The sequence below is a fragment of the Scyliorhinus canicula genome, chromosome 3 (genome assembly GCF_902713615.1).
Source record: "Scyliorhinus canicula chromosome 3, sScyCan1.1, whole genome shotgun sequence".
NCBI classification, from domain to species: Eukaryota; Metazoa; Chordata; class Chondrichthyes; order Carcharhiniformes; family Scyliorhinidae; genus Scyliorhinus; species Scyliorhinus canicula.
Genome location: NC_052148.1, coordinates 132,836,096 through 132,862,052, shown reverse-complemented (window position 1 = coordinate 132,862,052; position 25,957 = coordinate 132,836,096). Strand labels below are relative to the sequence as shown.

The window sequence follows — 25,957 nt, the reverse complement described above, 5'->3', positions numbered from 1 at the left end:
CATCCCCCCCAATTTCCCACTCACCATCACATATCTTCCCCCAGAGTCAGCCACTATACTCCCCACTTCAAACACCACCCACTTATTAATCAAAATCGCCACCCCTACCTCCACCCCGCACCTCCTCAGGTCTGCTCTTGGGCGCCCACCGCCATCGCCCCTCCTCATGCCACCTTCTAGAAACCATTCCACTGTCAGCAGTTCCCCGCCTCCCCTCCGAACCAGAAAATATCAACAGTGACCCCCATCACCACACTAACCACCTGCTCACCCCCCCCCCCCCCCCCCCCCCCCCCCCCCCCACTGTGCTTCAGTGAACTAGCCACCCTGCTAGACTGTTAGCGCCTGCCCCCGGCACCTAGCATCCTACCCCCCATTGATTCCGCCCCCCCCCCCCCCCCCGCTCTAACAATCCCCCAGTGCAACCTTAACCACCCCACCAAACACAAATAAAAGAGCAACCCACCAACCCCCTACAAGAAAAGACAAAACCAAAACAAAACAATGGCCCAAACACAGTGCAAAAGTAACCCAAACAAACCCCAAAGAAACAGATCGGGAACATGTCCTCCAAAGTTCAATGTCCTCCTTCTCCTCTCAGTTCATTGTCTCTGACAAAATCCATCGCCTCCTCCGGCCAATAGAGTTCCGGCCTTTATAGGTCATCCACAGGCACATCGGGTACATTTCAAATTTGACCCCCTTCTTAAAGAGAGCTGCCTTCACCTTATTAAAGCTCGCTCTCATCTTGGCCAGCTCTGCACCCAAGTCCTGGTACATTCATAGCTCACTGCCCTCCTAGGTGTAGCGCCTTGTCTGCCTGGCCCACCTCAAAATCTGTTCTTTATCCAAATATCAGTGCAGGCGCACCACCATCGCCCTCGGCGACTCGTTCCCCTGTGGCTTCCTCATTAGCGCTCCGTGCGCCCATTCCACTTCCAAAGGTCACATAGGTGCAGGCGTCTTCTCCCTCACTGCCCTCCAGCAGGCCCACGATCCTCAAGTTCTGCCTACGAGTCCGATTCTCCAGGTCCTCCACTTCCTCCTACAGCCGTCTCTGATGGTCCCGCATCACCCCCATCGCGACTACCATCGAGGCAAGCTGCTCCTCGTGCTCCCCCACCGCCTCCTCTACATTCTGGAACGCCTGGCTCTGGGCCTTTAACCTCGTCTCCATGCGGTCGAGCCCTGCCTTTATCGGGTCCATCACCCTGGCCAGGTACTCCAAGTTCTCCTTCCTCTGCTCGGTAAACGTCTCATTCAGGGAGCCCACCAGCTGCTTCGTCGACCACTGAGTGGGTGAGGTAGGACACTGCCATAAGACATTGGAGCAGAATTAGGCCACTCGGCCCATCGCGTCTGCTCCGTAATTCAATCATGGCTGATATTTTCTCATCCCCATTCTCCTGCCTTCTCCCCGTAACCCCTGATCCCCTTATTAATCAAGATGCCCCTCCGCCATCTTCACCTGTGTCGCAGGCACCACACCAGCCTTCGCCGCCTGTTCTTTTTCGACCACTTCTGGTCCACAAATCCATGCACTGGTGGGGCGCTCTCTCCCGCCACCCCTCCTGCACCTTTTTCAGTCACACAATCCACCCGTTAACCAAGGAAAAGGTCAAAAAATTCTACCACGAGTGGGAGCCACCAAATGTTCGACCACTCACACCATGGCTGCCACTGGAAGTCGTTTGACACTATTCCTGATGAAGCAGAGACTGTCTGCCTGATATATTATCTAAATAGTTAGCCAGCAGGAGCATGCTCTAAAATGCCAGTGGGTTCAGTATTGCCGGAATATCTAAAGTTTGCGATCAAAAACCCTAATAGTGTCCACTCAAAACAATTGCTATATTCCAAGTGCAAGCCCTGCCTTGCAGTCACTGTTTTTTTGCAATTATCTGGGGCAAAACACTTAAGGCACTTGTGCTTTCAAGCCAACGTGGTGCCATTGTAGCTTACTCACAAGAATGAATAAACTTTATTAAAGCCTGAGGTTACATGTAGTCCTATTTAAATGAACACAAAGCACCATAATGTGCTTTTATCCTTCAGTGCCCATTTGAAACTGAAGCAGGAGAATCTCCCCAGTTACAGGCTTAAAATTTAAAAACCTTAGGGGATCCATTTAACCTAAGCTTCATGGTGGGAAACTAACACCATCAGATTGACTGTCAGTTTTACTTAGCTTTGCTGGAATGCAAAAGAGGCTGTGGATCGAATTATATCACTTTCCACCAGGCTGGTTAGGCTGGAATTATTTTCTTTTTTTTTTTGTTTGAACGTTTACATTTTAGTATAAAATTTCCCCATATTTTTGAGATTTCAGTGTTTAATGGTTATTTCAGAAAAATGTGGGGGTAGATAGGTTTCTTAAATGCTTAATTTTAAAAGTAAGTTTGAAAATTGTTTAAGGTTACTAAAATTCGTACTTCCGGTTGTGGTGATGCGGAGCTAAGCCGCACGCTCGGTAGCTCCCGCTATTTTTGGTCTTTTGGGCTCTTTTAAGGGCCCGCAGTGGTGCTGGTTGGACTTTTCCCCGGGTTAGAACACATCCACTGTGCTTATCTGCCGGTGGATGGACTGGACAAGGAGCTGAGCGGTCAAAAAAAGGAGCTGCTCCATCGCTGCTTCAGAGAGCCGAAGGCTGAGATCCTGGAACAGTTTAAGGCCTCGCTGGACAAGCTCATGGCGACTCAGACGGCTCAGGGTGTGGCGATCCGAGAGCTACAGCAAAAGGCCTTGGAGAGCGAGGACGGACTCCTGGGCCTGGCAGTGAAGGTGGAGTCGCACAAGGCGCTTCACAAGAAATGGCTGGCAAGGATGGAGGAGATGGAGAACCGCTCCCGTCGGAAGAACCTGCGGATTCTGGGCCTCCCGGAGGGGCTGGAAGGTTCGGATTTGGGGGCCTACGTGACTGTGATGTTGAACTCATTAATGGGCGTGGGGTCGTTCCAAGGACTCTTGGAGCTGGAAGGGGCCCATCGAGTGCTGTTGAGGAAGCCCAGGCCGAACGAGCCGCCTAGGGCGGTGCTGGTCCGCTTTCACCGCTTCGTTGACCGTGAGCGCGTGCTGAGATGGGCGAAGAAGGAGAGGAGTAGTAAGTGGGAGAATGCAGAGATCAGGATCTATCAGGACCGGAGCGTGGAGGTGGCGAAGAGAAGGGCTGGTTTCGATCAGGCGAAGGGAGTGCTTCATAGGAAAGGGGTGAAGTTTGGCCTGCTACAGCCGGCTCGCCTCTGGGTCACTTACAAGGAGGACCAGCTCTACTTTGATTCTCCGGAGGAGGCCTGGGCCTTTGTCCAGGCAGAGAAGTTGGACTCGAACTGAGGACTGGGGGGCTGGGGAATGATGTACATAGTCCGGAGGCTCTGTCCTCCTTGGTATCCTTTCGTTTTTATTGGCTGTGTTTGATGTTGCCTTTTCGTTGCTCTGCTTTTTCGCTTTTTGGGTCTGTTATTTATTTATTTGGGTGCTTTTTCATTTTTTCTCTGGTGGAGGGTTGGGGAGCTGTTCATGGTCCCGCTGGGTCATGTGCCCGTGTTTTTCCCGCGTGTTGGGTCAGGGGGGTGGGATTTGGGATGGAAGCGCGGGCTTTCTTCCCGCGCTGGAGGAGCAGTGGGCGGAGACGGCACTGGGAGGGGGGTTGGTGGTTGTGTTGCATTGGGGGGGGGGGGGGGCTGTCGGGATGGCGGGAGCAGCCGGGGTCAGCAGGAGTCGACTGACTTACGGAAGTACAATGGTAGGGGTTACGCAGCTAGGGGGGCCCTAGCTTGGGGGGGAGAGGGGGGGGGGGATGTGGGGGGGGGGCGGTACCGGGTTGCTGCTGCAGGGGCCGAAGGGGAACGGCTGGTGAAGGGGGAGGTTGGGGGGGAGGTTGGGGGGGGGGGGGGGGGGGTCTGCCACCTTGGGGAACGGGCCTGGGGGGTTCTCCAGGCACGTGATGAGCCGAGGGAGAGCTATGGCTGACCGGCGCAGAGGGAGGGGGAAGACCCCCCAGATTCGGCTGGTCACATGGAATGTGAGGAGGCTGAATGGACCGGTGAAGCGGTCCCGGGTCTTGGCGCACCTGAAGGGGCTGGGAGCGGACGTAGCAATGCTCCAGGAGACGCACCTTAAGGTGGCGGATCAGATGAGGCTGAGAAGAGTCTGGGTGGGGCAGGTGTTTCACTCGGGGATTGATGCGAAGAATCGAGGGGTGGCGATCTTAGTTGGCAAGAGCTTGTCGTTTGTTGTGTCGAGTGTGGTGGCGGACAGTGCAGGTAGATACGTAATGGTGAGTGGCAGGCTTCAGGGGGAGCGGGTGGTTCTGGTCAATGTGTACGCCCCCTACTGGGACGATGCGTGCTTCATGCGGCGCATGCTGGGCCAGATCCCGGACCTGGAGACGGGGGGTTTGATCTTGGGAGGGGACTTTAATACTGTGTTGGATCCGGCTCTGGAGCGTTCGAAGTTTAGGACGGATAAGAGGCCGGCGGCAGCCTCGGTGCTGAGGGGGTTCATGGATCAGATGGGAGGGGTAGACACTTGGAGGTTTTTGAAGCCGGGAGGTAGAGAGTTCTCCTTTTTCTCCCATGTCCACAAGGCTTATTCCCGGATTGACTTTTTTGTTCTCAGCAGGGCGCTAATCCCGAGAGTGGTGGGGGCGGAGTATTCGGCGATAGCCATATCTGACCATGCTCTGCATTCGGTGGACCTGGAGCTGGGGGAGGGGAAGGATCAGCGCCCTCTGTGGAGGTTAGATGTGGGTCTTCTGGCAGAGTAGGAAGTATGTGGCCGGGTCCGTAGGGGTATAGATGGGTATTTGGAAGCCAATGATAACGGGGAGGTGCAAGTTGGGGTGGTTTGGGAAGCGTTGAAGGCAGTGGTTAGAGGGGAGCTGCTATCCATTCGGGCGCAGAGGGAGAGGCTGGTGGAAGAAATGGTAAGGGTGGACAGGAGGTATGCGGATGTCCCGGAGGAGGGGCTTTTGAGGAAGCGTCGCAGTCTCCAAGCGGAGTTTGATATACTGACCACCCGGAAGACGGAGGTGCAATGGAGGAGGGCGCAGGGGGCCGTATATGAGTACGGGGAGAAGGCAAGTCGGATGCTGGCCCACCAGCTCCGGAAGCGGGAGGCAGCGAGAGAGATGGGGGAGTCACAGATGCAGGAGGGAACTTGGTGCGGAGTGGCAGGGATATTAATGGGGTGTTCAGATCCTTTTACGAGGGGCTGTACTGGGTGGTGCCCCCGAGGGAGGTGGGCGGGATGGACCGCTTTCTGGATAAGCTGGAGTTCCCAAGAGTAGAGGATGAGCGGGTGGAGGGTCTGGGGGCCCCAATCGAGTTGGAGGAGCTGATGGAGGCGCTGGGGAGCATGCAGACAGGGAAAGCACCGGGACATGACGGGTTTCCAGTGGAGTTTTATAAGAAGTTTTCAGACCTGCTGGGCCCGTTGTTAGTGAGGACCCTGAATGAGGCGAGGGAAGGGGGGGCTCTGCCCCCGACGATGTCTAGAGCAATAATCTCACTGATCCTGAAGCGGGATAAAAACCCTCTTCAGTGTCGGTCTTACAGGCTGATTTCGCTCCTCAACGTGGATGCAAAGTTGTTGGCTAAGGTACTGTCCAGGAGGGTGGAAGATGTGATCCCGATGGTTATCCATGAGGACCAAATGGGGTTTGTGAAGGGGAGGCTGCTGAATGTCAATGTACGATGGCTTCTCAATGTTATGATGATGGCATCGGCGGCTGGGGAGGTGGAAAGAGTAGCATCGATGGATGCGGAGAAAGCTTTTGACAGGGTGGAGTGGAGCTACCTGTGGGAAATGCTGAGAAGGGGGGTACAGGATAGGGTGCTCTCGGGGACGTGGGTCGGTGAGGGTAGGATCTCGGCAATTTATCAAATGATGCAGGAAGAGGAGGAGGCCTCGGTGGAGGAGCCGAAAGCGAAGTGGGAGGAGGAGCTAGGGGAAGAGATCGACAATGGGACATGGGTGGATGCCCTGGAGAGGGTGAACTCGTCCTCTTCTTGCGCACGGCGCAGCTTAATTCAGCCGAAGGTGCTGCACAGGGCGCACATGACTGGGGCCAGGATGAGCCTGTTCTTTGGGGGAGAGGACAGGTGTGGGAGGTGTTCGGGAGGCCCGACGAACCACACCCATATGTTCTGGGCATGTCCTGCGTTTTGGGGTTTTGGAAGGGGGTGGCGGGGACTTTGTCCAAGGTGGTCGGGTCCAGGGTGGGGCCGGGCTGGGGGCTCGCGATCTTTGGGGTAGCATCGGAGCCGGGAGTGCAGGAGGCAAGAAGGGGTTTGTTTTTGCGACGGTGTGTTTGCTATTTTCTTCTTTTTTGTATTTGTTGTTGAAAAATGTGAATAAAAATTATTTTTTTTTTAAAAAGGTTACTAAAATTCTGTTTGTGAGGTATTGGAAATACTCAGCAGATCTAGCAGGGTAAGTAGAGGGAGAAACACAGTTAAAGGGCTAAATTTCAAATATGCGATGGGGGTGGTAATGAGGGAAAAGAACAATACAGCACAGGAACAGGCCCTTCGGCCCTCCAAGCCTGTACCGGTCATGATACCAACCCTTAGCCTAAACCCTCAGCACTTCCGAGTATCATATCCCTCGATACCCATCTTATCCATGTATTTGTTAAGATGCCTTTTGAATACCATGAATGTATCTGCTTCCACAACCTTCCCTGGCGACGTGTTCCAGGCACTCACCACCCTCTGTGTAAAAAAACCTGCCTTGCACATCTCCTCTAAATCTTGCCCCATGGACCTTTAAACTATGCCCCCTAGTGACTGACCCCTCAACTCTGGGAAAGAGTGCCTGCCATCCACTCTATCCATGCCCCTCATAATCTTTTAGATCTCTTATCAGGTCGCCCCCTCAACCCCTGCTTCCTGGTAAATGCACCCTTTCCAAAGCCGCCACATCCTTCTGGTAGTGTGGCAACCAGAATTGTGTGCAATATTCCAAGTGTGGCCTTACCAAGGTCCAATACAAATGTAACATGATTTGCCAGTTTTTAATCTCTATGCCCTGTCCAATGAAGGCAAGCATTCACTATGCTTTCTTGACTACCTTGTCCACTTGTGTGGGCCAGCAATTTTCCACTGCCAAGCGTGCTGATGGCTTCAAAACAGGATACCAATACATAATGATTTGGGAACTGAAGTGGGACCTAACAACCTATGCAACTAGGGCGGCACAACAGCACAGTGGTTAGCACTGTTGCTTCACAGCACCAGGATCCCAGGTTTGATTCGTGGCTTGGGTCACTGTCTGTGCGGACTCTGCACTTTCACGCGGTGTCTGCATGGGTTTTCTCCGGGTGCTCCGGTTTCCTCCCACAAGTCCTGAAAGACGTGCTGTTAGGGGAATTGGACATTCTGAATTCTCCCTCTTTGTACCCGAACAGGTGTCGGAATGTGGCGACTAGGGGCTTTTCACAGTAACTTTGCAGTGTTAATGTAAGTCTACTTGTGACAATAAAGATTATTATTAACTATGATAGATGACAAATTGTTCAAGTAAATGTGCTAATTATTAGCTCTTTGGAGGCCACTTTGTGATTTTTGATAGGAGGCACAGGAATCACAAAGGCCTCTCAGGTATGGCCATGTGGAGGAGCGGCAATATAGCCGGATGCCAGTTGTGGTGGAGGGAGATAAGCATAAGATAGCAGAATAGGATGAGGGTCAGAGAGGCCCTCTGGCAGATAGTTGCCATCACATGAGCAGAGCTCCCTGAGCATCAAGCAATTGGCCTGCAAATACTGGGGCACTTGTGGGAAGTTATGAATCTGCAGGGATCAGAGAAGTGTAAGAGCAGGGTCCAGGAACTTCTCAGTTGAGCTGATAGTGAACAAGGATGGAATAAGCTACTCCCAAGATGAGGACGAATAGTGATGAAAAGCAGCATCTGCAGCAGTAGAGAACCATAGAAGTGTGGAACGAGGGGGAGGAGTGCAATGAAGGTGATACCCTCAGCATAGAGTGTACTATCGAAGTATAAGCTTCCTAGATAATCAGTGCAAGAGGAAGCTATGCTCATCCAGACAAATGATTTCTGACATCTTTCCTCGTTTACGATCACCCCAGGGCTCCCAAAACCCATGGGCAACCCTATCAGTAGATCATTGACCTTCTTCACCTTCGGATCATACCAAGGATCGGCAGGCAGCATGGTGGCGTAGTGGTTAGCACTGCTGCCTCACGGCGCCGAGGTCCCAGTTTGATCCCGGCTCTGGGTCACTGTCTGCGTAGAGCTTGCACATTCTCCCCGTGTTTGCGTGGGTTTCACCCCCACAACCCAAAGATGTGCAGGGTAGGTTAATTGGCCACGTTAAATTGCCCTTTAATTGGAAAAGAATAATTGGATACTCTAAATTTATTTTAAAAAAGGATCGGCAGTGGACCTTGGCAGCATTTCTCAGGTGGCAGTATATTATTACACAAAGCAGGTCAAAGATACCCTCTTCAAAAGGGCAGGGGAGTACATTCCAAACAAATAAGCAAACACAAACTGCAAAGTGATTTACCTCCATCCCGGGATTCCCTTAAGTGTTGGGTATCATTGATTGCACCCATGTGGCCAGCAAGACACCGAGTGAGCAGTTAGGGAGATTCATCCATAAATCTTCAGCTGTCTGCAACCACAACAAGTGCTTCATGTAGATGTGTAGATGTTGCCATGATGCCTTCATCCACCACCAGTCGCAAGTGCAACAGCTTTTCATGGTATCAGCAAGCATCTGTGGATAGCTACTAGCGGATAAGGGATATCCCTTTAAGTGACTTCTGACATCTTTACATAACCCTGCAATGGAGGAACAGGCACTACAGTGTAAGCAATACCATCTGGCCGCAAGAACCGTCGTCGAACAGGACATCAGATTTGAGAAGATTTTGTTCCGATTCCTTGTCCAGTCCAGTGGTGCCCTCCAGTACGGCTCCTCAAATGTTTTATGCACTGTGATGGTCTGCTGTGCTCTCCATAACATGGCTGTCTAGAGTAGGTGTGAATCTTGAAGGGGAAGAAGCGCTGAAATGACACTTCCTCACTGGATGAGGAAGAAGATGCAGTGGAAAATTACAGGAAGACCCCTGGCCACCTAAGAAATTGAGGCATCATCAGGATGGTAGGGACATGAGGGCTACTCCAATGGAGGTACATTTCACCCAAGCTCTATTCATCCTCTAGGACTGTTGGCGGTGAGCCCTCATCTTCGGAATGAGAGAACATACCTGAAATACACGGAACTTTGAATACCCATCTTGGATGGAATACAAGTATTCACCAGCTATACGGTCCCCGAACATAGACCTTCGCATTGCTTCCTGACTTCTCTCTTTTGCCTCATTTCCATTAAAGAATGGAAACACCATGTCAAGCAACATGTCCATTATACCGGTTCACATAGCACTACCACAAAACATATTACCCAGTGAACTACAAGTGCAATGGATAATCTGGTGTCCCACACTTAAGTCTGCTCTATAAAGCGTTGCCCGTGTGGCTACAGATGAGGTGCTGAGATGCACGTGGCTGTCATCCTTGCCGGAGCAGCACCTCCAGAGGCTGTTGCACACAGGGACTTGTTGCATAGATGGTTCCTCATTCAGAGGGAGTAAGGAAGTGAATGAAGATGATGGTGCCCTGTGAGAGGTCGCCCCCACATTGTCATCTGTGACGGCCTCAGCTGGGAACCACCTGCATGAGTATCCACTCCATGTATCTTTGTGTTATTAGTGCCAAGGACTGGTCAATGTTACAGAAAGTAGCATACATTCTGGGGGCAGCACGGTAGCATTGTGGATAGCACAATCGCTTCACAGCTCCAGGGTCCCAGGTTCGATTCCGGCTTGGGTCACTGTTTGTGCGGAGTCTGCACATCCTCCCCGTGTGTGCGTGGGTTTCCTCCGGGTGCTCCGGTTTCCTCCCACAGTCCAAAGATGTGCAGGTTAGGTGGATTGGCCATGATAAATTGCCCTTAGTGTCCAAAATTGCCCTTAGTGTTGGGTGGGGTTACTGGGTTATGGGGATAGGGTGGAGTTGTTGACCTTGGGCAGGGTGCTCTTTCCAAGAGCCGGTGCAGACTCGATGGGCTGAATGGCCTCCTTCTGCACTGTAAATTCTATGATTCTATGATTCTGTGTATGTCTGCACATTATGCCATATATGGCCACCCCATGAGGTTATCCATTCTATCAAAGGAAGAGCTTATGCCCTCAAATGTCTGAGATATCGCAAAGAACATATAATGAATAAACAACTCCATTCTCAGTCCATGACTCCGCATTGCTTCAGGGAACACTGACATGTAGGCACACATCTCACACTACTGTTCCAGTTGAGGCTGGCTGTGTTTTCCCTTCATTCTCTGAGGGTGGCGGTCCACAGCTACCTCTGTTTAACTCATCTCCTCCTGTTCACTTATGAAGTGTGATTCACCCAGTGGCACCTGTTCCATGATGGCTTGAGGTTCCACTGAGCTGAGTATATTTCTGCGTTGGTGAACAGCATGCTTGTATGATGTAATGGCAAAGGCTCTAGTGCAGGGGTGGGCAAACTACGGCCCGCGGGCCGCATGCGGCCCGCCAAAGGTATTTCTGCGGCCCACCAAGTCATTAAAAAAAAAAAAAAAAATTTTTTTAAATTTTTTTTTTAATTTTTAAAATTTTTTTTTAAGGTTAATGGGGGGGGGGCTGTTGGGTTACTTACTGGTATAGGGTGGATACGTTGACTTGAGTAGGGTGATCATTGCTCGGCACAACGTCGAGGGCCGAAGGGCCTGTTCTGTGCTATACTGTTCTATGTTCTATATGAGGCGCCCAGAATCATAACCGGGTGAAGTAATTATTTTACTTAATATACTATGCGGCCCTTTGTGAATTGTGAATTTCTGAATGTGGCCCTTGCACGGAAAAGTTTGCCCACCCCTGCTCTAGTGTCTCATCCTCTATGGTGATGCTAGTGACATTACTCTTGCAGCCATTGGCAATCCCTCCACAACTGGTCCAGTGTGGGACATAAAAATGTGGTCATGAAAATTCTGGTCTATTAGGAGATACTTCTGCAGATCTGAAGCATGACATTACTGTTGATATGTTGGCATTGTGTCGACCTGGAAGACTTCCCCTTCACCATCTTCACCTGGAGATTTTGAGATCATTTCACTGCCCAGGAATGAATCAGATCATTCCTCGACCACTCCCTGATGCAAAGCGACGATCGCCATTTCAGGGGCAGTCTCCTCTGGAAGTAAGAATAACAAGCTGGGGCGATCGACAACTTGAGCAAGCCCTCTCTCTGATGTTGTGCACGCTCGCGTGAGGTGATAAAGACAATGTTACCCTCCCCTAGCACTTCCAGTGAAGCAATCGATTCCAGCATTCCCTCCTCCACAATAGCGCTAGAGTTATGAACTTTGCTCTTGGGCACACATCTTTAGATTTTTGTGCCCTCAAGCTGCTTAGCTTCTCAGTATGTTAGACTGGAGGCTTCTCATCTGGGTGTCACATTGCACTCACCTTGTCAGACTTAAGAAGATCATTGAAAAGCTTGTAGCACAGAACTCATGTTCTCTACACATCGCAGCTACTCAGAGTATACTGTCTTCAGCCATCTGGCTAGCTGACCTTCCCCTGCCACTGTGAAGAAGCAGGACACATCTCTTTGCAACCACCACCTCCAAAAGAACCTCAAGGCAGGTATCTGGGAAACACAGGGCTTCCCTTGTTTGTGTGCCTGACCTGGTGGTGCACTGCTGTCCTCTCTCCACTCTGCAATAAGCAATCACTACAATAATAGATAACACTTTTCTATAAGTTTGGCCTGCTCAGTACAACTCACACGCCTCCTCGATCCCTAATTGAATGGAAATCTCAGCATCTGGCCAATAGTTGCCATTTCTTCAAAATTGCGACGTGGATCGAAAACCAATGCAGTGTGGCATCAAGATCCTAATGTACTCCCAATGACAGGGTCCAGCACCCAGAATGAAACTCCAGCTCAACATCTCAGTCAATACATTTCAACAGGTATTGGAGGTGTTGGCAGGCTTGAAAGTGGAGAAATCTCCAGGTTCAGATGAATTGCGTCCCATGTTGCTGTGAGAAGCGACGGCGGAGATTGCAGGGGCTCTGATCCAAATTTGTAATTCTTCCCTGGCCACGGGAGAGGTGCCAGAGGACTGGAGAAAAAGCATATGGTACACTTGCCTTTATCAATCATGGCATAGATTACAAAAGCAAGGAAGTCATGTTGACATTATGTAGAACATTGGTGAGGCCTCAGCTGGAGTATGTGCAGTTCTGCTCGCCACATTATAGGAAGGACGTGATTGCACTGGAGTGGGTGCAGAGGCTTTTCACCAGGATGTTGCCTGGGATGGAACATTTTAGTTATGAAGAGAGGTTGGATAGGCTTGAGTTGTTTTTGCTGGAGCAGAGAAGACTGAGGGGCGACCTGATCAAGAGGTACACGATGGATAGGGTGGATAGGGAACAGCTGTTCTCTTTAGTTGAAGGGGACAGAAGTTCAAGGTGAGAGGTGGGAGGTTCAGAGAGAAACTGTTTTACCAGAGGCTGGTGATGGTCTGGAATGCTCTGCCTGGGAGGGTAGTAAAGGTGAGTTGCCTCACATCCTTTAAAAAACACTCGATGAGCACCTGGTATATTTTAACATTCGGGGCAATAGGCCAAGTGCTGGCAAATGGGATTAGAAGTGGCAGATCAGGTGCTTTTCACGCGGCGGTGGGTACTCGATGGGCTGAAGGGCCTTTTCTGCACCATATTTTTCGGTGATTCTAGATTTCCAGCTTTCAAGTGAATTAGGTTGAGCGAAGAGGTTGTTGGAGATTAACAGGCTTATGGAAATCTTTTTCTGTCAATGATTGAGAAGTGCCTCAACTTCCTATGGATAACTGGGTGCCCGGTCCATAATGCTGCAATCCGTAGCAAGCACCCTTGCAGACAAATTGCAACAATGGGGTGAATGTTTCCTCAATTATTCTAATTGTAGTCCACTGTTGGTTAGCATTGTAATATTGGCTAATAAGTTATGTATAAATCAAGCAGATTCCTGATGCATGTCTGGGCCGTCTTCACTTCTGTCTGATTTCCTATTGTTGTCCATTGTTATTTGACTGCTGCAACAAAACCATATGTCTGTCTTGTGTATCAATAAGTGACCATAGTTGTGTTTCAGTAGTTCAATGTGTTGTGTTGCAGGCGGGAGGGATTCAGATTTCTGGATAACTGGGGCTCTTTCTGGGGAAGGTGGGACCTCTATAGACAGGATGGTCTACATCTGAACCTGAGGGGCACCAATATCCTGGGGGGGAGATTTGTTAGTGCTCTTTGGGGGGGTTTAAACTAATTCAGCAGGGGCATGGGAACCTGGATTGTAGTTTTGGGGTACGGGAAATTGAGAGTATAGAGGTCAGGAGCACAGATTTGACTTCGCAGGAGGGTGCCAGTGTTCAGGTAGGTGGTTTGAAGTGTGTCTACTTCAATGCCAGGAGTATACAAAATAAGGTAGGGGAACTGGCAGCATGGGTTGGTACCTGGGACTTCGATGTTGTGGCCATTTCAGAGACATGGATAGAGCAGGGACAGGAATGGTTGTTGCAGGTTCCGGGGTTTAGGTGTTTTAGTAAGCTCAGAGAAGGGGGCAAAAGAGGGGGAGGTGTGGCGCTGCTAGTCAAGGACAGTATTACGGTGGCGGAAAGGATGCTAGATGGGGACTCTTCTTCTGAGGTAGTATGGGCTGAGGTTAGAAACAGGAAAGGAGAGGTCACCCTGTTGGGAGTTTTCTATAGGCCACCTAATAGTTCTAGGGATGTAGAGGAAAGGATGGCGAAGATGATTCTGGAAAAGAGCGAAAGTAACAGGGTAGTTGTTATGGGAGACTTTAACTTTCCAAATATTAACTGGAAAAGATATAGTTCGAGTACATTAGATGGGTCATTCTTTGTACAATGTGTGCAGGAGGGTTTCCTGACACAATATGTTGACAGGCCAACAAGAGGCGAGGCCACATTGGATTTGGTTTTGGGTAATGAACCAGGCCAGGTGTTAGATCTGGAGGTAGGTGAGCACTTTGGAAACAGTGACCACAATTCGGTGACCTTTACGTTAGTGATGGAAAGGGATAAGTATACCCCGCAGGGCAAGAGTTATAGCTGGGGGAAGGGCAATTATGATCCCATTAGACATGACTTAGGATGTGTTGGTTGGAGAAGTAGGCTGCAAGGGTTGGGCACACTGGATATGTGGAGCTTGTTCAAGGAACAGCTATTGCATGTTCTTGATAAGTACGTACCAGTCAGGCAGGGAGGAAGGGGTCGAGCGAGGGAACCGTGGTTTACCAAAGAAGTGGAATCTCTTGTTAAGAGGAAGAAGGAGGCCTATGTGAAGATGAGGCGTGAAGTTTCAGTTGGGGCGCTTGATATTTACAAGGAAGCGAGGAAGGATCTAAAGAGAGAGCTGAGACGAGCAAGGAGGGGACATGAGAAGTCTTTGGCAGGTAGGATCAAGGAAAACCCACAAGCTTTCTATAGGTATGTCAGGAATAAAAGAATGACTAGGGTAAGAGTAGGGCCAGTCTAGGACAGTGGTGGGAAGTTGTGTGTGGAGGCTGAGGAGATAAGCGAGATACTAAATGAATACTTTTCGTCAGTATTCACTCAAGAAAAAGATAATATTGTGGAGGAGAATGCTGAGACCCAGGCTATTAGAATAGATGGCATTGAGGTGCGTAGGGAAGAAGTGTTGGCAATTCTGGACAAGGTGAAAATAGATAAGTCCCCAGGGCCGGATGGGATTTATCCTAGGATTCTCTGGGAAGCCAGGGAAGAGATTGCTGAGCCTTTGGCTTTGATTTTTAGGTCATCATTGGCTACAGGAATAGTGCCAGAGGACTGGAGGATAGCAAATGTGGTCCCTTTGTTCATGAAGGGGAGTAGAGATAACCCCGGTAACTATAGGCCGGTGAGCCTAACGTCTGTGGTGGGTAAAGTCTTGGAGAGGATTATAAAAGATACGATTTATAATCATCTAGATAGGAATAATATGATTAGGGACAGTCAGCATGGTTTTGTGAAGGGTAGGTCATGCCTCACAAACCTTATCGAGTTCTTTGAGAAGGTGACTGAACAGGTAGACGAGGGTAGAGCAGTTGATGTGGTGTATATGGATTTCAGTAAAGCGTTTGATAAGGTTCCCCACGGTCGTCTATTGCAGAAAATACGGAGGCTGGGGATTGAGGGTGATTTAGAGATGTGGATCAGAAATTGGCTAGTTGAAAGAAGACAGAGAGTGGTAGTTGATGGCAAATGTTCAGAATGGAGTTCAGTTACGAGTGGCGTACCACAAGGATCTGTTCTGGGGCCGTTGCTGTTTGTCATTTTTATAAATGACCTAGAGGAGGGCGCAGAAGGATGGGTGAGTAAATTTGCAGACGACACTAAAGTCGGTGGAGTTGTAGACAGTGCGGAAGGATGTTGCAGGTTACAGAGGGACATAGATAAGCTGCAGAGCTGGGCTGAGAGGTGGCAAATGGAGTTTAATGTGGAGAAGTGTGAGGTGATTCACTTTGGAAAGAATAACAGAAATGCGGAATATTTGGCTAATGGTAAAATTCTTGGTAGTGTGGATGAGCAGAGGGATCTCGGTGTCCATGTACATAGATCCCTGAAAGTTGCCACCCAGGTTGATAGGGTTGTGAAGAAGGCCTATGGTGTGTTGGCCTTTATTGGTAGAGGCATTGAGTTCCGGAGCCATGAGGTCATGTTGCAGTTGTACAAAACTCTAGTACGGCCGCATTTGGAGTATTGCGTACAGTTCTGGTCGCCTCATTATAGGAAGGACGTGGAAGCTTTGGAATGGGTGCAGAGGAGATTTACCAGGATGTTGCCTGGTATGGAGGGAAAATCTTATGAGGAAAGGCTGATGGACTTGAGGTTGTTTTCGTTAGAGAGAAGAAGGTTAAGAGGTGACTTAATAGAGGCATACAAAATGATCAGAGGGTTAGATAGGGTGGACAGCGAGAGCCTTCTCCTGCGGATGGAGGTGGCTAGCACGAGGGGACATAGCCTTAAATTGAGGGGTAATAGATATAGGACAGAGGTCAGAGGTGGGTTTTTTACGCAAAGAGTGGTGAGGCCGTGGAATGCCCTACCTGCAACAGTAGTGAACACGCCAACATTGAGGGCATTAAAAATTTATTGGATAAGCATATGGATGATAAGGGCATAGTGTAGGTTAGATGGCCTTTAGATTTTTTCCATGTCGGTGCAACATCGAGGGCCAAAGGGCCTGTACTGCGCTGTATCGTTCTATGTTCTATGTTCTATGTTCTACTCTAGGGAGAGATATAGAGTAAAGCTTTCCATTCTAAGTTGTCCTGCTGAAATCTGAGCATGCATAATGAAACAGCCATTGTGTTGTGGGAGAGTTTCACATGGCCAAGTGGTGTATTTGGATAATTAAATTGCAGTATTTTGTGGCCTGGTGTCTTGCAACCTCAACCTGATACATGGTATTGTTGATCTGGCCTCAGAATGCCATCATTTCTTGCATCGTCTTCCAGGTCCTGACACACTGTGCATGGTGCCAAAGCATTTTATCATCTTCTTCCTTGTCTCAATATATTTCACTTTAAGCTCAGTGTATCTGGGAGTGAAATTTGTCTTCGGCAAAAGAGCAAAAATTGGCATTAGCAAATCAGCTAATGTCTAACTTTCTGGGCTTACGGGCCCAAATGCTAAGTGTGGGTGGGTCCCCAGATGGTACATCAGGAGTGGAGGTGGCCTGCTGTGATTCCCGCCTTGCGTTCTGTGTCCCCATTGGAGGCCGTCTTCTGGGACGACTGGGTCTGGATGGGTCCGGCTGCTGCTCGGGTGTCCCAGGTGGCATGGTGCTGCCCTGTTCCGCCTGCTGCCCACCAGATGCGCCAGGGATGGGGGGGTCAAGGTGCTGCGGGGTTCTGGCACCTCCCCTGCGGGAGTCACCAGCACGGCCCGATGGTCCCCGGGCTACTCCATGGGATGAGGGTGCGTGCATAGCTATCCTCTGAAGCCCCCCTGCCAAATGCCACTGCCAGTCCTGGAGACCCATTCTAGTCTCAGCCAGGGTCTGCACCTCCACCTTGGACTGTACCACATCACCTTGCGACGATGCCACCACCTTCTGGGTCTGAGCCACATCGGCCAGTGACTGCACCATCTCCCTCTGGGACTGGGCCACCTCCCTCTGCATCTGTGCCACGCGGCCAGTGCATGGGCAATGCTGTCGACACTCCTAGGCATGGTCTGCTGCAACTGGGCCATGCTCAGGTGTGCTGTTGCAATATCCAGGGAGGGCAGCCCTGTCCTGGGCCTTGCCCACCGCCTGCACAGATTGCCCAGGCCTTGGTCATGCTGATTGATAGCCAAAACCTTCCCCTGAAGGCCTCCACCACAGACATTGGCCTGGCTGGCTGGCATGCATTGCCGGCACCGCCTCCTGCTCCTGCACACGGTTGGATGCTCGCCAGCAACCTCTCATGGAGTCCCTGGCTCTGCGACTGCATCTCCACAATAAATGGGACTGTCCATTCCAGGAGCCCGAAACTCATCTAGAAGGCAGCTAGTTCCTGGGGTCAGCCTGCCTTCCGACCATCAGCCCTCTTGGGACTTCCTACCTCCACCTGATGTACCGGAACATCTGAGTGGTGAACATCAGAGAATGTCCCGGGAGCCTCTTCATGAAAGTGCCCAACTGAGGTGAGTGTCTCTGGAATGGTAGAAGGTGTTGGAGACAGCTGTGATGGGAATTTCTGTCATCCTCGGAGTTGAGCTCCAGGATTTCCTGGGTCTCGCACATGTGTGTTCCCTTTGTATTGGTGCCATCATCTCTGCTCGGAGGGGTTCTGGTTGTGGCTGGAGGCGGGGGACACTCGAAGGACCCTCCCCTTTACCAGCAACTCCTGCAAGACATGAGACAAGACGCATGAGTAGATGATGAGCTGGGTGGTGTGGGGGTGAGGATGATGTGGGGGTGGTGTTGTGGGAGGGGCGGGGATGGTTGACACACGTGTCATGCAGAACCGCAACTCAGCGAGGTCTCACTTCCTCACCCAAGGCCGATCTTCACACATGCGACTGCCGTTTCCTCGGGCCCGCCGACCATATCCAGGGCCCTCTGCTCTGCCACGGTGAGGCGCTGTAGGTCCGGTGGTCCACCTTCAGCTTTCTCCCGCTCCCTGCAGTTATGGACGGCCTTCTCCTTTGGGTTGCGGGGAGGGGCGGGGGGGGGGACAGAAAACGCATAGTATTAGCCAATGCATGCACCCCTGCAAGTGGGTAACTTTGTGGTTTCCGTGGCCAGCAGACCTAGCCACGGCGGCCTGTATAGCTGCCAGTTGGGAGTTCAGCCGCGCCCTGGGGGGGGGGGGGGGGGGGTTATGGGTGTTTGGGACAGGGATTGATGCCAGGGGCACGATGCTGCCTAAGCACCCTGGCCTCCCCGAGGAGATTATGCAGTTTCTTCTAGCATTACTGGCCGGTCTAGATGCAATTGCTGGTGGCGCTGACAGCCTTTGCCACTTGCGCCCAGGCACGGCAGCAGCTGGCAGTCAACTTCCCGGACCGGGGCGCAGGGTCACCTGCCACGGAGTCCAGTAGGGTCTCGAGCTCGGTATCTGTTAATTCTGGGCCTCTCTCCTTACTGCCACCTTGTTGGCTGGGATGGTATGTGTGGGGAATGAAGTGTGTATATGCAGCTGCAGCTTGTCAGCCTCCTGAGTGTCAATCGTGAACCCAGCGACTCCGGCACCGTTTGTCATTGGAATCGATTGTGTTCCACGTGGTGCCAGTGCTAGCCCCTCAACGGTCACTGAATTGGTCCAGGTCCGGCACCAACTTTGCTGTTGTGGAAGTCCGCGAATCCTGTCCCAGCATCAGCAATTAGTCTCAGGAACAGAGAATCCCACCGAAGGAGTCTCCCATTTAAGATGGAGATGAAAAGAAATGGTTTCTCCCAAAGAGTCTTTAGTCTTTGGCATTCTCTTCCCCAGCGAGCAGAGAAGGTTAGGTCACTGAATATATTCCATGCTGTGTTAGATTTTTGGTCGACAAGGGAGTCGATGGTTACGGGAGGCAGGCACGGAAACTGGTGTTAATGCCACAATCAGATCAGATAAAGTCTTATTGAAAGGCAGAGCAAGCTCAATGGGCTGAATGGCCTACTTCTCCTCTTTCTCATGATCATAGTACCTTGGAGAAAGTTATGAGTCTGCATGGTAACAGTTGGTGTTCTAATTAAACTGAGGCACCTTTCATCGGTCTCTTACTTTAAAGTTTTAATAGTGAGAATTGACTAACAGGTAGGGTGGGATTTTACAGCCTTGTCAATGTCAATGGACATCTGGTGCGATGGGCCCATAACATTCTGCCCTTAGCCTCTATAGTCAGACAGGCAGGAAAAGACAGCACCAACCTAAAGGTTAGAGAAAGGGAAGACAGAAAATTCCAGGGAACACACCAATAACATTGTTTTGTAGCTCTGGTTATGTATATTTTTTTCTTTTCAATAAATTTGGAGGAACAGGTAGTTTGGAAAAGTATGTTCTCAAAAGTTGATGGTGAGGCACTGGCTTGAACAGCTGCAGTCCATGTACTTTAGGTACACCCAAAAGTGGCATTAGGAAGAGAGCCAGGATTTTGACCAGGAGTGAAGGAACAGAGAGTTAATTCCAAGCCAGGGTTGTGTGGGACTTGCAGGTGGCAGTGTTCCTGTGTGTCTTCTATTTGTCTAGGTGCTAGAGGTTGTGATTTAGAAGATGCTGTTGAAGGAGGCTTGGTGAGTAGATGCACTGTTGCTACTGTGTGCCAGTAGTGGAGGCAGTAATGTGATGGACGAAGTGCCGATCAAGTGGACTGCTTTGTCCTGGATGGTCTCGAGCTTCTTGTGTGTTGCTGGAGCCACAATAATCCAAATAAGTGGAGAGTATTCCATTGCACTCCTGGCTTGTTGATCGTGGACAGTGTTTGGGGTGTCAGTAGGTGAGTTACTCACAGCAAAATTTCCAGCTCTGTTCTTGTAGCCACTATTTATATGGCTAGTCCAGTTAAGTTTCTGGTCAATACTAACCCGTAGGACATTGATAGTGGAAGTTTCAGCGATGGTAATGCTGTTGAATGTCAAGGGAAAATGAATAAATGCTTTCTCTTCTGAGAGATGGGTTTTGCCTGGCACTTGTGTGGTGTGAATGTTCCTTGCCACTTATCAGCACAGGCCTGAATATTGCCCCAATCTTGTTGCCCAAGAACACTGACTGCTTCAGTATCTGAAGAGTCATGAATGGTACTGAACACTCCAGTGAACATCTCCACTTCTGATCTTATGATGGAGGGAAGGTTATTAATGAAACAGCTGAAGATGGTTGAACCTAGGAAATTACCTGGAGGACCTCCGACAACAACGTCCTGGAGCTGAGATGATTGGTCTCCAACATTCACAACAATCTTCTTTTGTGCTAGGTATGACTCCAACAAGTGAGAGTTTGTTCAAACAAACTTGGGATAAATTTACTATGGCAGGCCAAATTTATTATTCATTTCTAGACCCTCTAAGGACCTTCTCCTTAAACCACTCTGCAGTGTTATCCCGATCGTGCTCCTACTATGTTGATAGGTTGGAATTCAAGAGTTTTGACCCAATGACAAAGAAAGCTCAGTGATTAATTGTCCAAATAATTTAGATATCCTAAGTTCTTACTTGCTGCGCTTTTGGAAGGGCATCCAGACCATTGTGTTTGTTTATGAAAATTGCCAGGAGCTAATTTTTGAGTAGGATTCTGACCTGTGTAATTTTCTTAATTTAAAGCGAGATCCATCAGGAGCAGTATCTGTAAAGGATGTTTTGGCTCGAGCTGCAGCAAAAGGACTACTAGAAGGAGTTGAGACACCTAGAATTCGAAAAAAGGAAGAAAAGCGAAAGAAAAGCAAAGTCTTCACCCCAAAATTGGGATCTTTCAGTGGCGCCCAGTCACGGATCACTGAATATTTAAATGAACAGAAATCAGTTACAGTTAATGGAAACTCCACAGCTTCCCAGCAATTTTCTCGAAGTGATGCCAGTACAACTGGGTCAAGTATCAAATTACCTCAACGAGTGCCTATTCCTACCTTACCCAATAGAGTAAAGAGAAATATTAGCAATGTTTCTTCAGTGGGAAAGATTGCTAGTAGGAAAGGAAGTTCAACTGGAACAAAACAAGAGATGAAGTTGGTTTTAAAGCCAGTAGAGATGTTGCTTCCTCCAGTTACAATACGATACCTCAATTCTAGTGGGGTTCAAAACCATGGTTATAACCAACCTTACCTCTTCCAATACCATGGATTAACTAGTCAACCTGCATTCCCCTATTCACGTAATGCATTTGTGACTTCACTTGGTGTGAAAAAACAGAGAGATACAGGTATGTCTATTCTGCGCAAGCAACCCCGCCCTTGGCTCTAAGGTAAAAGCTGAAATGTAGAAAATACTTTGAAATTTGAATTGCGTCTTTAATGTGTACTGCTTTGATGTTTTATCTAATTGTTTAAAAAATATTTCAGTATATATGTTTGAAGTACATGTCTGTGAACGCATTGCTGGACAAGCAACATAGTGGGTTAGCTGATAGCAATAAAATAATCAAAAAAATAACACATACAGTCAGTAATCATAACATTTAAGCAGACACACTTAATCATTTACTAGACATGCATTGTAACAGCAAACAATTGCCAAGAAAATGAAGGCCAAAAATATGGGTGCTGTCACTAGCCAAAATATAGTTAAATCAAATCCCGGCAAGAACCTTTTGAAAAGGAACTTTTGGTAGCAGTTTTCTCTTTCCAGATTCTTTCCTTCTTGAAATGAAGCTAGATTCTATATACTATGGGTGGATAGCCAGCCTGTACAAAAGATCATATTGACTCTGATCTATCAAACTAATTTAAGTCAAAACCACACTACATTCCTTTCTAGATCATCCCAGGCCACTTTATTATTTTAACAACTGAAGAACCAAACACGGGGAGAGCATGCAACCCCAATGATCTTGGACCCTTAATAAGAAGGGTGAAAAGAACCAGTTCAAAACCAATTGAAGAGCTATGTACTATATACAAAAGTATTTTTAAAAAAAAGAAAAACTCTTTGTTTAGCAACTACCTATCTCGAAGAGGCATTCATTCCCACACCCCTCCTCTGAAAGCGTGACACAGAATTAGCCACTCTTATCGGAAGAGAGGGTATGTGGGATATGCCTGTATTCAGTAAATCTTAATCACAACACCAAACATGGAGTTATTAAATTACCTTAACTTGTTTTTTTACATACTAGTAATCTGCACAGTGGAGCCTCAAAGATTAAATCATTCCATAATATCCTGTAGATAATTGCTTCATATAGATTTAGGAAAATAAAAAGGTATGGAATGTTCTTGGCTTTCCAAGTAAGGTCTTTGCTGCATATCTATCTAATCTCTGATATTAAGTAACTTTGGCTTTTATTTTGCAACCGACACTGGGTGTAGTAAAGTCTGAATTCCACCGTAGCAGTACCATATTGTCAACAGATCAGCTGCTTTCAGTCCCTCCTATCCTAATCCCTTGTTGACTTTAAAGCCTAGGAAGGGAGCAAAGGAAGAGGGAAAAGTAGACTTTGTTGCAATATCAGCTATACAAAAGGGGAGTGTCTGAAAGGACACTGGTGATTTGAGGGTTTCCTCCTACTTGGCAAACATGCATTTCCATGATATAGAATATAGTACATGAGAACATCTTAGATGCAGTTTGTTTACATTAGAAGCCCTTTTATACTTATATTAATATCAAATCGAATTCTTTTCAACATAAGTATTATCATTTGATCAAGCAATATCTTTTTCCTTTTGTATTCTCCACACAACAGCCATTTGATGGCTGTCTTCAGCCACCACATATTTTATTTAATATTTAGCACCCCACCTAGCATGTTTGCCGAACACATCCTTTACCATCCTATCTTGTAAGTGCATTAATTCTTGTAATAAAAATCTTCCTTTTGCATGGCTTAAATCCTGTAGCAAATGGCTGTAGCTGGAACAGATCTGGATGATTTTATAATGGTCAGATAATGACGGCAGTCTGGTATATCAAGGATCTAGCCTTATTTAGGAGTCTTGATAACCACATGCATTTGCAGTGAGTGAGGAGGGCAGTCACTTAATCCTCCATAACCATGTAAAACTAAAACTGTTTACTGTTCTTCTATCTCCATTTTCGGCTTCACTAGTTGGGCCTGTTTGCTGGATTTGTTGTTTTGTGGTTGATAGGCCTACGGTTTACAATGTCTGCATGAATCACCCCGAAATACATTTTAATTTCTTTTATCAACCAATAACTAGTGTGTTCCTCTATTCAAACCTCCAATGTCTACTTTGAGGAAAAATAAAGTTAAACTATGTGGCAGCACGGTAGCACAGTGGTTAGCACTGTTGCTTCACAGCGCCAGGGACCCAGGTTCAATTCCCAGCTTGGGCCACTGTCTGTGTGGAGTCTGCACGTTCTCCCCGTGTCTGTGTGGGTTTTCTCCGGGTGCTCCCGTTCCTCCCACAAGTCCCGAAAGATGTGCTTATTAGGTGTATTTGGACATTATGAATTCTCCCTCCATGTACCCGAACAGGCGCCGGAGTGTGGCGACTAGGGCATTTTCACAGTAACTTCATTGCAGTATTGATGTAAGCCTATTTGTGACACTAATACAGATTATTATTACTAGTAACGAAAGTGAACGAAGTATCATTTACAGTGGTATTTGATCTTTCTAGTCTAAGGTTAAAAACCAGCAACTCTATCATTTTTGAAAGAAATTATGACAGCAAACTATGTGCTGAATAAATGATTGAGCCATAATGTGATTGTAAGAGGAAAAAACTTTAATGGGTGTCCAGGAAATTGGGTCTTTATTGTGTGTGGTTCTGACCTGAATTTGTTGAAGAGAACTAACATGTACAAATTTGTTTCTTGGGCTGGCTGATCTACCATGGTATTTGGAGTATAGCTAATCAAGAATATTGCAGGCTTGTTGTTTAAATTCCCTCCATTATATGCAAATAGCTTCTAATTATTGGCGTTGAACACCAACTATTGCATATACATTTACGACTGTTGTTAAAAGATTTAATAATGGTAAATCTTACTTTCAACAGAAAAACTACCAATCACATTAATCTATAAGTAAAATGGGGTATCAATAGTTTAAGCAATGTTACTTCTTTCCAGAATAAGTACATTGTGGACCTTTTGTGTACAAGAAAATAGATAGGAAAAAGATACATTGCCATTACTGTCCATAATAACAAAAGTGTTTAAAAATTGCAGAAGACCAATTTGCTATATTTACTTTTAAATTAGAACTTGCTGATGTAAATGATGTAGAATGTCATTAATATTAAATTGGTCTATTAGTACAAATATTAATCTTCAAATTACATTCAGTAATATATAAATATGAACCACTGGAGGAGAATATTTTATATCTAAACTTGTGTTAATACTGTAGTGGGGTGAAATCTTGGGGAACATTTTAGTCAGTTTGAGTGGTTGAATATCTTATATTCAAATGTCCTGATCTATTAAAACTTGTCAAGTTTTCTGTACACTTTGTATGTACCATGACAGAGTTATTTTACCACAAGTGTAAGGCAGAATTCTATCTCTTTTCTATAGTTTCATTTTCAGCACTCGTCAATTTTGGTTCAGTATGAAATCATTTGTTTGTGTGCTGCTCCATTTTGAAAGCACTGAGCGCATATATAAATTAACATTTGCACCTACTTCTGACACAATCATGCCCTTGCTTCGGTGTCACTTCGAAAAATTTTAATGCTTATGTTATTCAAATTTAGATATGACCCCCATCCCACTGAAAACAAAAGTACTTTTGTGGCCATTGTTTCTTCTCTATGAAGAATTTATCAAAAGAGGGTGGTTTATCCTGTCATATCAGTGTCTCCAAGGCAGAGCCTGTGCAATCTCAATTTTATTTTTTCAAATCCCTGAGAAGTTGTACTAATGATGACTGCGTGCTGTTGCTAGTGATTTGAGGAATAAAGTCATTCATTTCAAAGCAAAAAAAAAAGTAAAAGCCACGCACTGTGCCATTATGCAGCACATAATGAATAGAATTCTGCCCATAATTTCTTCAATAGTTTAGTGTCACTGCACATTTGTTGTTAGTCTTGTAGTTTGAATAGATTTGCACTTATTTATGTATTCTTTGTACAATGTTCCAATTACAATTAAATTGTAACAAATGTACCATTCCATTGTAGTTTTTATTTCAAACGTTTTAACAAAATCCTGCAGTAAAATGATGTGCCACAAATGGATTCTGCACCACAATACACACATAAGTCACTGTTTGACAAAGCTTTTCAATTTGGAATTGAATAAATGAAATTTATAACTTGTAGGTATCACAGCTGTCCCTGGAAACACAAAGCGGCAAGACTTGAAGCCAGAATGTACTCTATGTGCATCAAAAAGGACTTGAAGGCAGGATTTTCTCTGTGCATTAAAAGATTTGAAGCCAGAATTTTCTGTGTGCATTAAATATTTCCAGTCACTAAGCATATAGACTTGTCAATAGAGAATGAAAATAGATTTTAGTGGAACATTGGGAAGAGATCTGCCAGTTTTCAATAAGGCTGTAAATGAATGCATTGGAGTTGTAAAGAGTTGAGCATCTTTAAGATAAGAACAGCAGAATTGAAAGCTAGAAGATCTTCAAACTGACCACTAGTCCGGGATCAGTATCAGAACATTCTTCACACAAAGTTGAGTTCCATGCTTTCACCTCCAGTGGGAGGGAAGTGGCAGTTGGACAGAACATTGTGGGAATTTACACTTAAAGATTTTCTGCCCATTAATTTATTGACTGGAAAGTT

General features: G+C 47.4%; 1 protein-coding gene across 9 annotated transcripts in view; it reads left to right on the top strand.

The window, feature by feature from the left end:
- Positions 1-25,605, top strand: part of LOC119962964 (putative methyltransferase NSUN7) — a 225,941-nt gene extending 200,336 nt beyond the window's left edge. For 8 of the 9 annotated variants that reach the window (XM_038791341.1, XM_038791340.1, XM_038791337.1 and 5 more), the window contains 2 exons: positions 20,862-21,456; positions 25,484-25,605. In XM_038791341.1, the coding sequence (XP_038647269.1) occupies positions 20,862-21,456; positions 25,484-25,563 (675 nt within the window). In that variant the 3' untranslated portion in view covers positions 25,564-25,605. The remainder of the gene's footprint in view (positions 1-20,861; positions 21,457-25,483) is intronic. The other variant, XM_038791343.1, reaches the window with a different exon arrangement.
- The last annotated feature ends 352 nt before the right edge of the window (positions 25,606-25,957 follow it).